The 17,806-nt window shown below is 30.1% G+C and overlaps 3 protein-coding genes across 3 annotated transcripts in view; 2 read left to right on the top strand and 1 right to left on the bottom strand.

Annotated features, from left to right (window-relative positions):
* Nucleotides 1-295: 295 nt before the first annotated feature.
* LOC137919031 (galactosylgalactosylxylosylprotein 3-beta-glucuronosyltransferase S-like) lies at nucleotides 296-3,139 on the top strand. The gene is made up of 4 exons (XM_068761997.1): nucleotides 296-433; nucleotides 1,582-1,842; nucleotides 2,097-2,367; nucleotides 2,565-3,139. The coding sequence occupies exons 1-4, from the start codon at nucleotides 336-338 to the stop codon at nucleotides 2,973-2,975; spliced, it is 1,041 nt and encodes a 346-aa protein (XP_068618098.1). The 5' UTR covers nucleotides 296-335; the 3' UTR covers nucleotides 2,976-3,139.
* A 3,477-nt stretch (nucleotides 3,140-6,616) lies between these two features.
* On the bottom strand, nucleotides 6,617-12,712 carry LOC137919169 (uncharacterized). Its single transcript, XM_068762161.1, has 7 exons — nucleotides 12,543-12,712; nucleotides 11,700-11,817; nucleotides 10,362-10,523; nucleotides 9,199-9,432; nucleotides 8,531-8,662; nucleotides 7,869-8,041; nucleotides 6,617-7,029 (listed from the first exon to the last, which is right to left on the bottom strand). The coding sequence occupies exons 1-7, from the start codon at nucleotides 12,623-12,625 to the stop codon at nucleotides 6,948-6,950; spliced, it is 984 nt and encodes a 327-aa protein (XP_068618262.1). The 5' UTR covers nucleotides 12,626-12,712; the 3' UTR covers nucleotides 6,617-6,947.
* A 1,599-nt stretch (nucleotides 12,713-14,311) lies between these two features.
* Nucleotides 14,312-17,806, top strand: part of alpha-Man-IIb (alpha-Mannosidase class II b) — a 56,835-nt gene continuing 53,340 nt past the window's right edge. Inside the window, exons 1-2 of the mRNA XM_068777189.1 lie at nucleotides 14,312-14,454; nucleotides 15,343-15,475. Of these exons, the coding sequence (XP_068633290.1) occupies nucleotides 15,349-15,475 (127 nt within the window). The 5' untranslated portion in view covers nucleotides 14,312-14,454; nucleotides 15,343-15,348. The remainder of the gene's footprint in view (nucleotides 14,455-15,342; nucleotides 15,476-17,806) is intronic.

Genomic DNA, 17,806 nt, shown 5'->3' with positions numbered 1-17,806 from the left:
AATGTTTAAAAATTTATAGATTCTTTTAAACATTATTTCAAAGATTTTACCAAAAATTCTAAAACGATTTTAATTGAATACTTTGTATAGTGACTTATTTTAAATAGATAAGAAATGTTAACTAAAATATCTACATATTTTTAATAAAATTAAAATTATCAATCAAAGCATAGACATATATTTATTTATTACACTACACTACTTACATATTGATTTTAAGTTAGGCTATGGTTAGTCTAAAATTATATGCAAGTGACATATTAAATTGACGTTTCCTTGAGGTTGGGATAATGGAGGAAATAGGCTATATCTTTTTATGACTCTTTAAAAGTATAATGAAATCTTATAGATATTTAAAAAAAACTCTTGCAATGGCATTGTTTTTAAGTGCAGTGTGGTTATTATTTTTTTGGAACAATATTGGAATTCTAAGGTAAATATTAAAAAATAAGGCTTCATTATTTTTAAACAAATAGAATATGGAAAGAAAATACTTAATGTATAGTTTATTAATATACATTGCTTACTTAACTTCTCTGATCTAATGTCGCCTATCACATATTATTGATTTTCAAAAAATATTATTATTATCTAGTATAATCAGTCTTTAGTCTTCCAAAACTAAGGCAATGCTTGTGCAATCACTCATTCTCCCTATTATTGACTATGGTGATGTCTGCTATTTTGATCTGAATGCAGACCTCAACAAACCAGACCGCTTTCTGAATAACTGCATTCAATTCATTTTTAATCCCCTCAAATTCAACCAGATATCTTCCTACTGTTCATCAAGCAATCATCTACTTAGATGTCCCCCTCATAGTACCGACTTTACTCACTTCCCCTTTATAATACAAACTATCCTTTGGAAGGCACACCCCTCAATATTAGAAAGGAATCATGCTTTTTTATAGCTGTATTTTATTACTTATAATATTTATTTATTTGATTTTACTTTTCTATTTTATTTTTGTATATTATGATATTAACTAGTTTCACCTACCTTATTAATTTACCTCTGCACCACCTAAATGGTTAACTGGCAGAGAATGCCTACAGCATAAAGTTTGCTGTTATACAAAATATATAATAAAAGTTTTTAAATAAATAAATTAAATAATACCATGATTTTTTCTTGTAAATTAATATCATTTTCAAAGCACTACTGATAAAATTTAAATCTATGGAGATTTCTGATCTGAATTTCAAATATATATACATAATGTACTCTAATCCATTCCATAATTCCTTAAATTTGTTTTAGATATTGCTTTAGTTGTGTAAGAGGGATAAATTTCATCCTTATTCATTTGTTACTTTAATGTAAAACTTGGTTTTTGTGCACATGCACAATATTTAAAAAAAATCCAAACGTTAGTGCAATATAGTTCTCTCTTACAGAAAATATTTTATTCATTAATTTATTTATGCTTCATTTTACAACAGGTCATGTGTAAAAAATAAGTGAAGAAATCAAGTAACACACACACTTAACTTTTCTTTTTATTATGAAATGCAATCACTCCTAACACCATTTTTCTGAATTAGACATTAATTCTAAAGCAATATTGTAATTTTTAGTTTAGAAAAGGTTGGATCGAAAAGTATACCATTGGCTGTGAAAAACAAAGTCTGTTTTGAGAATTATTTGGACTTTCGATCTCATATCAACAACAATAGTAATTTGAAGATGATTTATTATGTGACACCAACATACCCAAGACCAGAACAAGTACCAGAGCTTACAAGGCTAGCTCACACATTGATGCATGTGCCACGTGTGCATTGGATAATAGCTGATGATCAACCTATTTGCTCAGAAGTGGTCCTGAATATTTTAAGGTAAGGATTTTTTTTAATATGACTGGACAAAGTGTAATAAGGATTGGTTTTGATTAGTTGTCTTACCTGTAAACTCTACCTGACATAGTGTAAGTGTTCCTGTATGAATTGTTATTTCATTCATCATCAAAATTATCATCATGTCTTGTCTTGCGCTGCCCGCATCCAGCGACAATAGCAGAGATGGTTATTTGAGAATTAGTAGACAGTGATAACTTTTAAACTAATCACTGTTTATCTATGTGATTTTTCAGGCGCACCAGTCTTCCCTTCACACACATCTCAAGTCCAAAGCCATTTATATACAAAAACACTAATTTCCCTCGTGGGGTATCTAATAGACGAGCAGCCCTTTCCTGGTTGCAAGCAAAAGTTTCAGAAGGCATTCTATATTTTGGAGATGATGACAACACCATTGATTTAGAGTTATTTGAGGAAATTAGGAATACAAAGAAAGTATCAATGTTTCCCGTTGGCCTCATTGGTGGTTATGGTGTATCATCACCTGTTGTAAAGAATGGAAAGGTAAATCTGTTCACCCCTTATCATTATGATGCTGAAGAAAAATTTGTCTTTTTAATAACTCCATATTTTTGAAAACACACTTAAACTTCAGCAAAAAATCAGCTTATTATTTTTGATGATTTTATTTATGTTGTAAAACTACTATTGACTGAATGAAACTTGTTGTCATAAATTTCTTTACATTTTTCCATTTACAGGTAGCTGGATTTTTTGACTCATGGTCTGGTTCGAGAACATTTCCAGTTGACATGGCGGGCTTTGCAGTTAATATCGAATTTCTGAAACCATCAGCCACCATGCCTTACATTGCAGGTCATGAAGAGGACAAATTCTTAGTCAGTTTAGGTTTGAATATGAGAGATATTGAACCGCTAGCTAACAATTGTACAAAAATACTTGTCTGGCATACAAAGACTGTAAAGTATAGTAAGCCCACTGTAAAAATAGATCTTTCACAATTAGATAAAGAACCTGACTTACATAACTTTGTTAGTCTTCTCAAAGAAACTGCAAAATTGGGTATGGCAAAAATAGATCCAAATAATGGAGCAAAACCATATATAATTCGCAATAGGAAAACATATGACACTCTCACCGGTTTACAATAATTGATTTTGATTAGTTATTATGTTTTAATATATTTCAATATTTGCTTAAGAATTATTGCTTCCATACAGATTTGTAATTTTCCATTACCTAAATCTCATTGAAATTTTAATAATATTATGTGTTATAGTGAATAAGATCATATATGTAAAGCTTATGTCTTACAATGTCAACATAGTACGAACATAATTAATTAAAGTCTAGATCTAAATATTTTGAATGAACAAACCTTTATTTCAAATATTTATGTACATAGAGGAATTTAATTCTTTTTTGCCTATGTTTTTGTTCTGTCATATTGTGGTTTATGTTTATAAAAATTTGCTGTGCTCGTAATTGTAAAAAGAATGTGGTTGGTCCAATTATTTTTAACAAACCCTGCTAAAAAAATTATGAATTAATAAGAACAATCTGATCTCAATATTTATTTTGTGGACGCCCTCCGTTTTTGGAACCTGAAAATATTTAACTTAGTTTTCTTATTATTTTATTTACTTTAAGTTTTTGCAAACTTTTAAAAAGTGCACGCAATTAAAAGTTATATTTTATTAATATGATATCTATAAGTTTAAATGAATTTGTATTACAAAATAAAAATAAATTTACATTACTAGATTAATGTGGAGCGTAAATCAGATTTTTCTTACTGTCGATCGTAAGAATTATTATAAGTTAATATGATTAGTTAAATAGTAAAAGCTTTATCATTTAACTTTAATGTTATATATTTACTACCTATTTAAAATATAATAATTGAATCCTGCTATACAGACATTTATTTATAGTTGTCATTGTTTATCGATAACTTAAAAAAACTGTCTAAACATGATATATTGACAGAATTACCACAGTTTGGTTACTTATGATGTTCTTTATAAATTAAGTTATACCATTTAAACGATGGCGATTTTTAAAACGGCATTTTTAACGTTTTATTCAAATTTAACATATCCCGGTAAATATTTCTTTAATTTTCTTCTCGCTACTTAGATATTTTTTATTTAACAATTTAACCGATTGTTAACATATACCAGGATAATTAATATGTTATAAACAGTGAAAATTTCTTACGGTCGACGGTATTTTGAAGTGACTCCATAGCTTGGCAAGTTGACCTCACAATTGCGTCCACTAGCAAAATAGATAGAATTAGCATTAATTTGAAACTAAATTTAGGTAATTTAATTTAGCCAACAATCTAGTGGCATACCAATGTGCAAAATCATCTAGAAGAATGAAATTTTACTAAAGTAGGTTAAGAAGACAATGTAATTAATATTAACTTAATAAATTATCATTTTTTACAATTTGGTAACCATAAAACATAGTATAGTTATAGATACAGGCAGCTAATCATATATTTATATGGTAATGTTTAGGTATCTTAGATAAAGATATTGTTCTCATAGTTATAGTCTACTGCAAATTATGAATATAATTCTAAATGTCTAAAGTTTATTAGAGTTACAACTTTTTTTTTGTACCATTAAACCAACACTGTTTTTATTTTAAATGCCTAAAAGATCTGGCCTTTTCAAAGATGTGCAAAAATATTTTGACACAATAACTTTTTTTAAACAGTTGGTAATTATTGCTTTATTAATAAATAAATAAAGAAAGAAAAGATATGAATGTTAAAAATTATGTATAGTGATTCAAATCTTCCCCTATTAACAGCCAAATGTAAAAAATATATTTTAAAAACCTAAATAGATAAATATTAAAGAATATTTTTATATAGCCATTACATATTTTGATTTTCGTTCGGAAACGTCATTTATCGAATGAAAAACCAAATATTTTTAATGACCTTAAAATCCTCTTTAAGGTAATTAAAAATTGCAATATAGTTACAAATTTATATAGTTTTAATTTTGAACTTTGTCATGGTAGTTCTTAATTTAAGATATTTTTATTTAGCTTGAAATATTTATTAATGTAGCATATGTAACAAATTGTTAGATTTTTTTAAGATTCGTGTTTTTTCCGAATAAAATGTAATATTGTTCATACGATATGATGAAGTGTCGCTTCTTTCTATACATAGACTTACAAAAGTCATAGTTTACTGAAAATAAAATCAAGTAACGTTCTCAACATAACAACAATATATTTACGCTTGTTATTATACTTCAATTGTTTCACATTAAAAGAAATTCAAAAAGCATGTCGTCTACATATGATTTTCGTTAATGTTGGTTGTTTGAGATACTTCATTGTGAATTATATTTAGTGTTATTTTAGCTGTTCGTGTAGCATAATAATCACTACATTATTTAATTGTTGTCATTTACACCAAAATTTGCTGAGTGCAATAAGATAATCGCTATTCATGAGCAATAATACACATATTAACCAGTGTAAGTTATATGCATTATTAATAAATCTGATAATTGGCATTTTAAGTCTTTGCACACCGATACTTATTGCTTGCATAACTTTAACGCCTTTTTTGCCTTGTTGTGAATATTATTAAATTGTCTTCTATTATTTAATAAAGTCCAACTGTACTTTGATGCTTATAGATATAGTTATCCAAAGACAAGCTGTGATGGTTTTTAAATGTACATTTACATTTCATAATTATAAAATAGAATAATATAGGGAGTCACTGAATAGAATTAGTTACATATGACTGAATTAGTTTCATTTATGTACATTTGATTTTTTCTCTAGTTTTGCAAGGAAAACATAATTGTATCAAAACACAGAAAGTTAGTGTTTGTAGTTAACGTTTTTTCACCAGCTTCATTATAGTGATACCGAAACCGCCTTACCGCGCTTTAGTAATGCGCAGGCCCCTTTCCTAAGGCGCGATAGAGAGGTTTCAGTACCACTTTAGTTAAATTTTGTGTTAAAAATAATAAATGTGTTTAAAAGAGACTGTGTTTATTTTTTTCACGTTATGACCCGAATATAAAGATTTAGTTTAACGTAGCTCTGTGTAGTTGTTAACATTTATTTAAAAATAAAAATATGGCTACATGGTCAAATTTATTGTATTAGGCTTTCGTTATTTGCCGTGAGAGTGGAAAATACAATATACACATAATTTCTATAAGAACCGCTGAATTTTTTGGCGTCTAAAAATATGTTTTGTTGAATCTATAATTTTGCAGGTCACCGCAAAATTGTGTGCCGAGTTCGAGCTACAGGTCAAAAAATGGCTATTTTATTCATTACTACCGGAATGAGCTTTGCAGCTGAGCTTGCACTCTGCTATTTTCTATTTTTGTACGTTATTTTGCACACACATTATATTCAGAAATATTAGTTCATAAAATAAGCGGTTACGCTATGGTAACGAGACATTTTCATGCCATGATAAAATCTTTCAGAGATGACATCCTTTTTAAATAACGCGGAGAAATCTTGAGGAAGAGGCGTTGAACTTCGCTTAACACCAGTGCTTGGTTTTAAAAAATAGATGTTACTTGAACGTACTTTCACTTCTTAGCTGCGCTCGTGGTCTCACCATGACTCATGTTTATAATTGACACGTTGGCGTGATTTAAAAAAAAATAAAAACTCCAAATACGATTTTAAAAGTTTATTAACACATTTAGTTGTGATTACATATACTATACTCTATTAGAGATTTATAATAGAGATTTAGTAGACATAGAAAATTGTATATATTTAATTGTAATATACTGAAATTGTGTTCAATAGTCTTTTAAACAATAAACAATAGTTATGGTTTGAGCGAAAATTTGATGTACAACTACAGTTTCTAATACTTTAATAAACGTTTAGTCAAAAGGTTTAGTTGAAGACTCAGTCCAATAAACTGTTACCATTGACATAGAAATACAAAATCCACAGTGAAATATTCAGTTCAGTATCAGTTATGTAGTTAACAGTGTAATTTCAGTAAGATATCATGTTAAGTTGTAATAACTATGGTACGGAAGAGATACCGTGATAAGGTAATTATTTAAAATGTTTTAAAACGCATTAATTTGCGGAGTTATTTAATCGTGTAATTTATCTAGCTCCGCCTTGTACACTGGCAGCTCCACATTGTCCCAGTGAAGGGTCATTTTGTCAAAGAATCTGAAAAATAATTTTACGGATTATTTCTGCGAAAGATTGAAAGCTTAATATCGAAAGATTAAAGGAGTTACGAGGAGATGTTATATTTCAGTGATCAATGCAATCGTATTCAATAATTTTACTTATTTTAACAATGTCTAAGATGACCCGCATTTTACACATTCTTCTTATTCTTCTCACTCAATAGACTCTTAGCGCGGGGCGTAGGCATCCCAAAGATCGCTTCGATGACAGGTCTTGCGTCGCCTACTGTGGCACCTAACCACGCCCCTGCTCGTTGCCACTCGTACCTTTGCACCTTTCAGTCCTGCCCCTTCAGGGCAGCAATTCTTAGATTTTAGTCAGTGATCTTGGTTTTAATAAAGAAAAGAAATAAAGACATTATGAATTAAGAATAATCTTTACGGCCAATGTGTGTTACCAGTGGTGACTTGCAGCTCTAAAACGTTGTCTCCACTTCGGGCCTCAGTGGAAAGCACACAATTCCTTAGCAAGCTATGAAGACGGCTATAACTATGCTCAGGATTACTCCATGAAATCAAATCACAAATGGCAGTCGAACGAAAGTACCGACATGGCTCTGGTGATTGGGCAGGTGAAGTGACAGTGGAGAGGCCACATAGCGTGCAGAAGGAACAGAAGAAACCTAAGGCTCCAGAGGTTTCCCATAACACTTATAAGATGATAGACCTTGTGAAGGTCCTCGCTGAATGTGGGCCGATCTTAATCGGTCCTATAGGTGGAGGCCTATGTGGCCTAAATTAAACGTCCTACCGATGGAACGATTATTAAGATTTTCACTAAAGTCCTTATATATTAAATTCTAAAGTGTATATTACCTTTGCTGAACGTCATGCAAGACCTTCCTCTCATGCTCATTGATGCCATTTTCCATTATATCGAGCGTGTCGATCATTTGTTCCACGTTGAAAAATCCGCACACATTTAAATCAATGCCGGGCTGGTTCAACGTGAACCAGGTTGCGATGCGCGCCAGCTCTACTTTCTGCTTCTGATCAATAAAAAAATAACTATACTGAGACTGTTTGCCAAAAACTTGATAATTATAAAATATCATTAATGATAATTGAAAATAAAATAATAATTTATGCCCCTTTCAGTAATCAAGATTTTTGTCATAGCTAGAATTAAGAGCAATTTCATAATAACGGTTTATTAGTGTTTTCATTCGCCAGCTACTACCGATAAATTTTGAGACAACCTAATATATACACTTTGTTTATACTTACATTCTTGATTACACTGAAATGAAGGACATATCAATTGAAAGATGTAAGAGTACATTATAAAGTTACGTAATGCAATGCACTGTCAAATTTCAAAATCTTATTTGCATACATACCTTCGGAACATTTATTAAATTTTGAAGTAATTAAACATACATGAATGTTTTATCGACATCGTGAATATTGTTAATAAAAAACTTTACTAAAGCACATTACTATAAAAGGTAGATAAAAAATCTAAATAGTGTTTTTACTTCGCAATATTCCGAAGCACTTCGGCATATAGCTTTGACGTCATCACTAGCCGGATGCCATGGCTGAGGGCCTTTATTAGAAAGTAGGCCCATGCCAGTGGCCGCGGCGTTGATCACACCCACCCGTCTACTCTGTGGAAATAAAAAATTAAATAGAGCAATCCGATTTTTAGGCAATACACAAAATATATTTAACATTATCATTTCAATATCATGTCAACAGATTGACGCACACCACTAGGCCCAGGCTTCCTCCAAATATAACCGGTCTTGCGCCGCCCGTATGCAGCGACTTCCTGTCACCTTGACGGTATGTTGTCGGTCTGCCTGGAAACCTACCATTATTTAATTTACTAATTCATACTCTGGTAACAAATCACTTACACAATCGATTCCCTCTATTTGCATCATAAGCATATTAAGCTTGGCCTCAAAGTTTTTGAGACGAACCCGCAAACGCAGCGAAGAACGATAGAGCTGATAGATAAGGTGACCGTGTTAAGATCGATGTATTAGAAAGAAAAAATATTTGGGGGAGGCCTATGTCCACCAGAGATAGAATTGTGTGACTTTTCCGAAGGAAATGTACTTATACGAGTATTATTTATATCATGAACACTACATTTTTTTTATTAAAGTTCCTTAAATAAGTATTAAGTTATACTTACTTTAAAGTACTTAGTGTAGTTCTTCAAGCGATTGTCGAAAAGCGTCGATTTCGCGTAGGAGAGTATGGTGGATATTTTCACATCAGAATCTTCGACGATTTCTTGCATTAAATCAATGTCGTAATCAGCGATTCCGATATAGCGAACTTTCCCATCTCGCCTGGCCTTGTCTAGAGCCGGCAGAGTCTCCCTCAGGATAACTGACGTATCCGGAGCAAATGTAATATCATGAATCTAAAACATATATGTTAAAACTTATAAAACAATCTTTAAACTTACCCATTCACCGAGTGGATTATGGTTTCTCGTTAGAAATAAAAATAAATAAGTAATTGTTATATTAATTACCGGTATCGATTTTAGAGATATCGAGAAGTTGTCAATAAAAAATAAGTAAAGAAAAACGTCAATGATTGAACATAAAAATCTAGATGTTGTCGTTTTAAATGTTACGTACATTGAAGTATTGACTGGCAATCATCATCAATCATTGAAGCATTGTGAAGGTGAATAGTGGAACTATTTAATTGACGACTCATAACAAGGGACTAGATTTTTCTTTGATCTTAAATGATCATTAGAGTCGTCATAATTGTTATGTTACATTTTTCTTTTTAGTTTGTTCATTCATCAAGATTGCAAGGTTGCAAGACTGCAATGCATTTTACTATTATTAGTATTACGACGAGTAACAGCCTAAGCAAAGTTCTCTCGTTGGGCCATTAAGTCTAGTCATTGCATAGAGCCTTCACCAGGGAGCCCTCGAGATTCGCCACTCTAAGAGAGGTTTTAACCTAAACGCTCTCGACGTCCTGCCCCCCCCCCCCCCGCATCCGCGGACACTGCAAATGCTATTTGGACAGCAGTGTAATATATTCGATTCACAACCAGCCTAGTTTTTGCAATTTATGTATCATACAACTACTCGCCAACGGAGAAAGCAAAAGTCGTGTGAAAGTTGTCGTATACTAGGACTAATAATTTATTAAATGATAAAGGCTGTATTTGTATTGTATACTGTATATTTGTAAGTGTAGGACTGTTGAAAGACGTGTTTATACTAACTTTCATAAGGTTAAACGGATATTTAGTATAATTATTTTTGTATTTACTTATGAGCATATTGAAGCTTGAAGCATATTTTTTTAATATTAGATTCTGACCTGAATGAGGTCGACGTAATCCAATCCAAGAAGACTTAGAGTATTGTCTACACCAGCAGCGGTCTTCTCAGCTGAAAAGTCGAACATCTTATCCGGAGCCATTTCATAGCGTCCGACTTTGCTCCCAATGAAGTACGACGATCTCGGTATTCCTTGAAGCGCCTACCCGACATAATGAACATTAAAATATCATAATTATTTTAACTATAACGTAGAGATCAACAAGTCATCAATCAAGGGAACTACCTCAAATAAGTATTGCCTTTGCTCCACCTTTGTTTTACAGACTACATTTGTCCTTCTGCAGTTAAAGTGGAAAAAGGTAAAGAACTATTTAACACGGTTGCCATAATCAATTTTTAGATTGTTTTAGTTTAATAAAATTAATATTACAATTAAGTCGTAAATAGAGCAATGTATAAATAGATCAACTAATCATTCATGATTACAATTCGCGATTACGCAGCGTGACCTTTGTTGTGATTTTTTCAACTTCTGCGCACAAGTAAAACATCTGCTAAATTTAACTTGACAATTTCCATAAATTTTACCATTTTTTAAGGAGAGCCGAAAGATTTTGCAATAAATTATAATAAAATGTATAATTTCCGGGTGTATTGTACAATTAAAGTTCTATTGTATGGAACTTGCATTATTTATATTTTGGTCTTTAGTTTCTTACAATGTAGGAAATGAAATATAATTTCATAAATGTAAATGTATGGTCAAATGCATTTCTAAGCTCAATACCCGAGTATAGCTCAAGCAATTCGTCTGATTTTTTTCATATATTCGGAAAGGCATGAGGTTTTGCAGTACAAAGGAATAAGAACCAATGAATTGTAGAAAAACATTTCTTTCTCATACAAAATCATATTATGTTTAAACACTTGTCGCTGGCTGTCATCGTTTGACATCAATCAAAAACTAGAACGGAATAAACCAAAAAGCACAAAAATCTTGTAGGGTAGTTACAAAAGAGAAAATTATTTTTTGGTAAGAAATAGTTGCTCATTATAAGGACATTAAAACGATAAATAAAATAAAAAAGTTAAATGTTTTTGTACTCGAAAACAATTTTTAAGTTTCGTCATTTATATAATAAATTGGCATAATAAATAAACTTTCTTTTTAAAACCGTAGTAATTTGCTTATGGCCAACGATTTTGTTCTTTGAAATAGTGTTTAAAACAGATTATTTACATAATTTTTACCGACAAATAAAGAAAACATGTTTAAAATCCGTACTCAGCAATGAATATACAAACATTGCTTGCCCATAAATATATTCATATTTATTATAACTGATGTATATTAGTTTATTAAAATGATGTTTACCTTTCCTATAGTTGACTCCGAGATACCTTGACCGTACCACGGACCAGTCTCAAGATAATTAATACCATGTTTCAAAGATTCACGTATGAGATCGAAGCTTCTCTTTTCGTCGTAAGTTCTAAAAAAATCCACTAAAATATTTCATACCAATAGACAATTTCTATATCGATATAAAATTAAGACAACCGATATAAAAGTCTTATTACAATTAAATTAGTCAATTTTTTACTAATATTGCAAAAAAGATAATGCGCAGCATTTAAAAATGAATATTGAAATAATGGCTCTAATTTTATTTTCTTCTCAATTACCCTGGTTGTCAATCAAAATAAAATTTATAAGATAGTTTTTAAAGCAAAATATTTAAACGTAATAAAAATTTTGTTTCATTTATTATAATCAACATTTAATATTAACAACTATTGGTCTTGGTTAAGTCTTGTTATCTCTTTAAAATGTTATAGTTCAGTAATCTTTAGAATAAAATTTACTTCTAAATATTTAGTTCAATAAGAACAGAGCGGTATATTATTATATACATCTACCTGTCCGCGCAACGCCAGAACTGGCTTATCAATTCAATCAATACTTTGTTTATTGAATAACAGTTTATCGTTGTAGAGATATGTTGTTATATTTGCCTTTAAAAATTGCCCATCAAACGAAGGATAAGCAAGATAATCATATTCGCATTCTAATAATCCCAATGATTTTAGTTATGTGTAGATAAAAAAACGAGTCTGCGTTCTAAAATTGCTTATAGAGCATGCGCACTTAGAACACCTATATTTATTAGTCTGTAATATAGTTAATAATTTTCATATTACTAGACATTTTCCTTACCCATAGATATTACTAAAAGCTGCTCCTCCTAAACCCACGTGGGAAACTATCATTTCAGTGATACCAAGCTCGTTGTACCTCATGATGACTTAAGCGTAGATATTCACAATATAATTTTTCTGTTCGCGCACAGACTCACCGCTCAGCTAGGCCGCCAGCGACTGATTGAACTGGACCGTATGAGACCAAATAATCACTACAGCTATGATAAATGTAAAGGCGTGCTTTATTATCTCCGCGGACGGTATTAAAAGTAATATTTTGAAAACATAATTACTCCTAATTTATTTTAATTAAGTACCAATGTACTTATATTTATGTATTAAATAATACTTTGTCCGTTATTCCGAGATGAGAGATTCCGATGTAAGAATGCATCTTTTCAATCACATGAAATGTAATTGACATTAACGATGTAATTTTTATCCTCATAAGCGTTTCATGGAATTCCTCAATAAGCAATTCTAATAATTAAAACACACATTTTAAAGGAAAACTATTTATTTTGTTATTAAAAAGAAAGGAGAAAATACTTATAATTTACCAAAAACCTATAGATATATACATTGTACATACATATATATGTATATAAGTATATACTTATATGTATATGTTTATATATACATATATATATTTATATTTATATATATATATATATATATATATATATAGAGAGAGAGAGAGAGAGAGAGAGAGAAAATTTCTTTATTGCATTGATTTATAAAGCAATATATTTTTAATTTTTATTAATTTTACGTAGTTCGATTAAATATAAAGTGTCAAACATGGTAAATTTGGAAATAATTATTTAGCCTGCAACCCAATGTTGCCTTGGGAGGCAACGTTGTAACGGCGTTCTGTTTAATTATCAATGAAGATAAGTTTTTTTAATGTAGAAGAAAATATAATTTTTTATATTTAATATATACAAACATGTAATAAAGTCTTCTAAGCAAAATTAGATGCATATACGTATATATATATTTATTTATAGCTCTTATTTTAGTTTATTATACAGTTACGGCTTAAAGATGCAAACACAAAACTCGATTACTAAAAGTAGAACGTATAAGCTTAATTTTAAATTTAAAAATATTCATTTTATGGACTGCATGCAAGATTCATTACCTGAACTATTTATAAAAAAATCGACAATTTTTTATTAATGCAAAATATTTTTACATTAATTGACCTTTATTTTCAATTAAGACTAGTAAATATAGCTCAAAGCAAATTTATTAGCTCATGGATATTTAATTATTATGGGTTGACAAAAGCTTTAGTTTTTACCACGCTTTTATTTATAAGATAAAAGTTTAATTATGATAGTCAAAGGTTATGTAATCTTTTTAAACTTAATTCTTTCAGTGATAATAGTTCAATAATTAAAATGTAAAATTAATTAATACTGTTAATAAACGCTTCTTGTAGGGGCAAGTGAAAAAGATTTTTTTCCATGAATATTAAATTTTAACTTTAATACCTTGTAACAGTTTCTGAACGTTTCCTCAATATATGATAAGCTGCCAAACAATAAAAGTACTTTTAACGCAGTGTATAATATTTAATTATAACCAAATACCTAATTGCTCAAACATAAGTTTTCGTTATTTATTAAATATTATATTGAAACATAATGAAAAAGTAAAATAGTAAAATAGTAATAACTTTTTCACGCCGAATGGTAGGAATATTATTCTATGTAATGGCAAGCATTTCTCATGACACCATCACTAACGTCAGATTTCAAATCTGTCTTGCTTCTCCATAGACGTACATACTGCACGTCTGTGGAGGTTAAAGTTAAAATATTAATATTTGGATTGCGATTAAAAGTTTCACATTTCTTTGAATGCACTAGTTCTATAAAATGTAAATTTGGTTTAAAATACATTGGGTTTATGTTTTGCCGGTGAGTATTTCATAAATAACAACTGTGAATTGTTTACATGTATACAACTTTTCTAAAGGTTTTTTTGGACGTTTTTGCTTGTATAAAATTTTACATTTTGTTTCCGAAGAAAATTATACTCTTTCTTAAAAAGTTGCTTTATCCTTGACTTATAACATATTTTAAAATTTGTTTAATCTCGGACTGCGTTTTTCGATACGTAATCGTACTTTTGTTTTGAATTAAAACTTACATTTATAAAAAGACGCTTTTTTTAATAAAATGCTCAATAACACTTTCAAATTACAATGAATTATATTCCTCGCCGTAAAGTTAATACAACTTATGTTAATAACTAAGATGAAAAAACTTAAAAAAAGTATTTTTTATGTTTAGTTACTGTGGCGGTTTTTCTAAATATAAATAAATTTTTACTATTTTAATTAATGGTCTCCAATTTGCATATTGAAATTGAATATATTTTTAAAAAATATTTTATTTCATTTAATTTTCTGATTTATGTATTGACATAAAAATATTGATTTTAATACAAGATAAATTTCCTAACACTTCTAAGTTAATATCTATTTTTTTGTATTATTTGTACCCAACTTAAAATGAACATGATTGATTTACTGTCTCAGATAAATCCTACAGTGATCTCTTTATATGTACAATAAATTAATTTAATGGCACTCAAGTGAAGTATTGTGTATATGTTTGTTATTACAATTATATTGTGAAAATAAAATGCAAATAACATTTATTTTATTAATGTCTATTGTTAATAGTTTGGTACCAACTGTTTGAAATCTTGTTTCACTCTCCATTTTTCATCACTATAAATTGTTAAAGATGTGTGGAATGTTGTTATTATATTATCACAACTAAAAATGAATTTTGTTACAGAGAACAATGAGAACCAGGGTACTCCGTTGCAGACCACTTTCTACCCGCATCCTGGCCATCCTGCTTCTTCTATCAGCTCTGGCTCTCTATTGTTACTACTACAATTCAACCTCAGCTACATATAATAAGCCAAGTAAGTGAATATGTTTAAGGTTTAAAGTCAATTTTATCATTTTTAATGTTATACAATTTTGGTAAAATTAACCAGAGGTAATTTTATTAAAATTATTCACAGAAATTTGAACCAAGCAATTTTTTTTGAAGTAGGTAAAATATCACATTGTCATATATACAAAAAATTTTGTATTTCTTTCGCTTTAACTTGATTTATTAATATTTATGTCCTGATAATTTGAGGCATACATTTTTTTATACTTTAACGACTTATCAATTCGATAATAGCTGATTTTAGCTCGCGGATTTTATCCTCGTCTGTACTAGTAAAAGTTGACATCACCTCACATTATCGGTAATCGATTAACTATTGCTAACATTGTGCCGAATTGAATTTTTCTTGTGTCGTAACTATAAATCTCATGACCTAAATCTTCAACAAATTTCGGAGAACAAAGATCGTAAAGATGAGAAACAAGCACAGTAAAACAACGACTAATATTAATTTCATGACAGTTCAGCTCATTCCTTTTTAAATATTTAAACACAATAATATTTATGCTCATCAGACTCACCCAAACTTTATTTGACAGTATTTTTTATCATAATGTTTTTGCTAATAATATCTAATCATATTTATTATATTACATCGTTGCCTTTTGCTCCTTATCCGGTGAAACTGTATTAATATACATTGCGGACCGAGCGCAAGAACTTTCCAGCTTCGCTACCTTGGTAGAAGTTTTAGGCTAAGCAAGCCCCGTGCCCTGCCCTCTTGAACCCGCGGATTCTGCCACTTGGGCAACAGTGTAAATCAGGTGAAAAAAAAATGGCATATGTTCTCGTGATTAACTAAATTTAAATAATTCTTAACCATTACCTCCGAAAGCTAATTAAAAGAACTTAAAGAAAACACTATGCAATCTATTAAACTTCTAGTAATAAACCCATAGAATAGACTTTTTAGTAAGAAGTGTTCTCATTTAGATCTCTGATATTCGATACTCAATACAAGAATCGTTGCAACTATAGTTTGTCCCGCTCACTTTTACAATTCATACCTTTTTATGTGAATAAGGAATAAATATTTCGCATGCCTGCATGAAATCTAAGATATTAAGGACTATTTGTTCAAAGATTTTTTCCAGTAAATTTTATTTTAATCTTGAAATAAAAAAACCGTATAAACAAAAATCGAGCATAAAATTAAATTTTCAATTTTAATCGTACGGCGAATTTTATAACATATGTGAATTTAAATCAAAACGTATTAACATTAAGCGGTTATTTATACACGTTGCTAAAAACTAGTCTTCTATACCAAAACATTTTGGAACCTATAAATTTTAAATTAATATCAATATTTTAAAAATATTCGTAACGATTGTACCACAAGATTTTTATATAAATTTTGTATTATAATAGAAGATATTCACAGTCCCATTCTGTACCAACAACATCAGATTTTATTATTACAAAGCTGCTAAAAAAAAACTCGTAGGAAGTAGCAAATCAGAGAAATAGTTGAAATAAATTTGTGAATGTGATTAGCAATATTAAAAAACATTTAATGAACAAAAACCATCAGAGAGGCGGTGTAATTGACTTAAAATAATAATTCAAATCAAAGTTAAATTAAAAAACAACTTTGATTTATTAGATATTGACTTAAACTGTCGATCAATTTCTTTCCGATGGTAGGAATGTATTGGCAGCTTAACCAGTTAATGCATATAACGGTTCCACTACCTTGCTGATTGGCTTCTTGATATGGCTTCTTTCATTTAATTTTGAATCTATGGCTGATTGAGACACATGACCTGAGGACCAGAAGATGGCATGAATCAAACATGAGTATAAAATAATGAAAAGAAAAACGATGTCATTTATGTAGTTAAACTCGTATGGATTCTTTAAAGCTCTTTGAAATTTTAAGGGCTTCGCGTATATAATTTTTATCTTACAAATCAACTGTTATCAGCCATAAATGTTGGATTTTAATAATTAAGTGTATGGAGACCATGCAAAATGGCGCGCTAACATGAGTTTAACAACTCAACGAAAATAAAATTAAAAGAACCTTTTTCAGTAGCTTAAGACGAAGGTCTACTATAATGTACTTACAGTGTTACAGTTATATATAAGTATAGGGCTTTGTCCGGAATTTATCTAAGACTTCGAATTGGGAATGACGAGATCCGATTGGAAAGTTAAAGTGACAATGGGCAGACCAAATAGTCGCTGGGGTCTTAATGTACTGGAATCGAGACCACGGATCGGCAAGCGCAGCTTAGGACGCCCACCAACAAGCTTAACAAGGTAGTCGGTCCACCTAGAGGCGGGCACAAGA

Source organism: Battus philenor, unplaced genomic scaffold (assembly GCF_028537555.1).
Source record: "Battus philenor isolate CCGP_79_NKW_IND1 unplaced genomic scaffold, ilBatPhil1.0.hap1 SCAF_1, whole genome shotgun sequence".
Lineage (NCBI taxonomy): Eukaryota > Metazoa > Arthropoda > Insecta > Lepidoptera > Papilionidae > Battus > Battus philenor.
The sequence above is the reverse complement of the archived record's forward strand: the minus strand, read 5'-3'. Positions and strand labels throughout refer to the sequence as shown.

What these genes read in the sequence shown, in the direction of transcription:
- LOC137919031 (XM_068761997.1), top strand. Translation starts at nt 336, where the DNA reads ATGAAATCTTATAGATATTTAAAAAAAACTCTTGCAATGGCATTGTTT. An exon ending in GTGGTCCTGAATATTTTAAG is followed by an intron (nt 1,843 to 2,096) that starts GTAAGGATTTTT and finishes GTGATTTTTCAG; the next exon opens with GCGCACCAGTCTTCCCTTCA. An exon ending in CTGTTGTAAAGAATGGAAAG is followed by an intron (nt 2,368 to 2,564) that starts GTAAATCTGTTC and finishes TTCCATTTACAG; the next exon opens with GTAGCTGGATTTTTTGACTC.
- LOC137919169 (XM_068762161.1), bottom strand. Translation starts at nt 12,625, where the DNA reads ATGAGGTACAACGAGCTTGGTATCACTGAAATGATAGTTTCCCACGTG. An exon ending in CGGAGTCAACTATAGGAAAG is followed by an intron (nt 10,524 to 11,699) that starts GTAAACATCATT and finishes TATGTCGGGTAG; the next exon opens with GCGCTTCAAGGAATACCGAG. An exon ending in GTGCTTCGGAATATTGCGAA is followed by an intron (nt 8,042 to 8,530) that starts GTAAAAACACTA and finishes TTTATTGATCAG; the next exon opens with AAGCAGAAAGTAGAGCTGGC.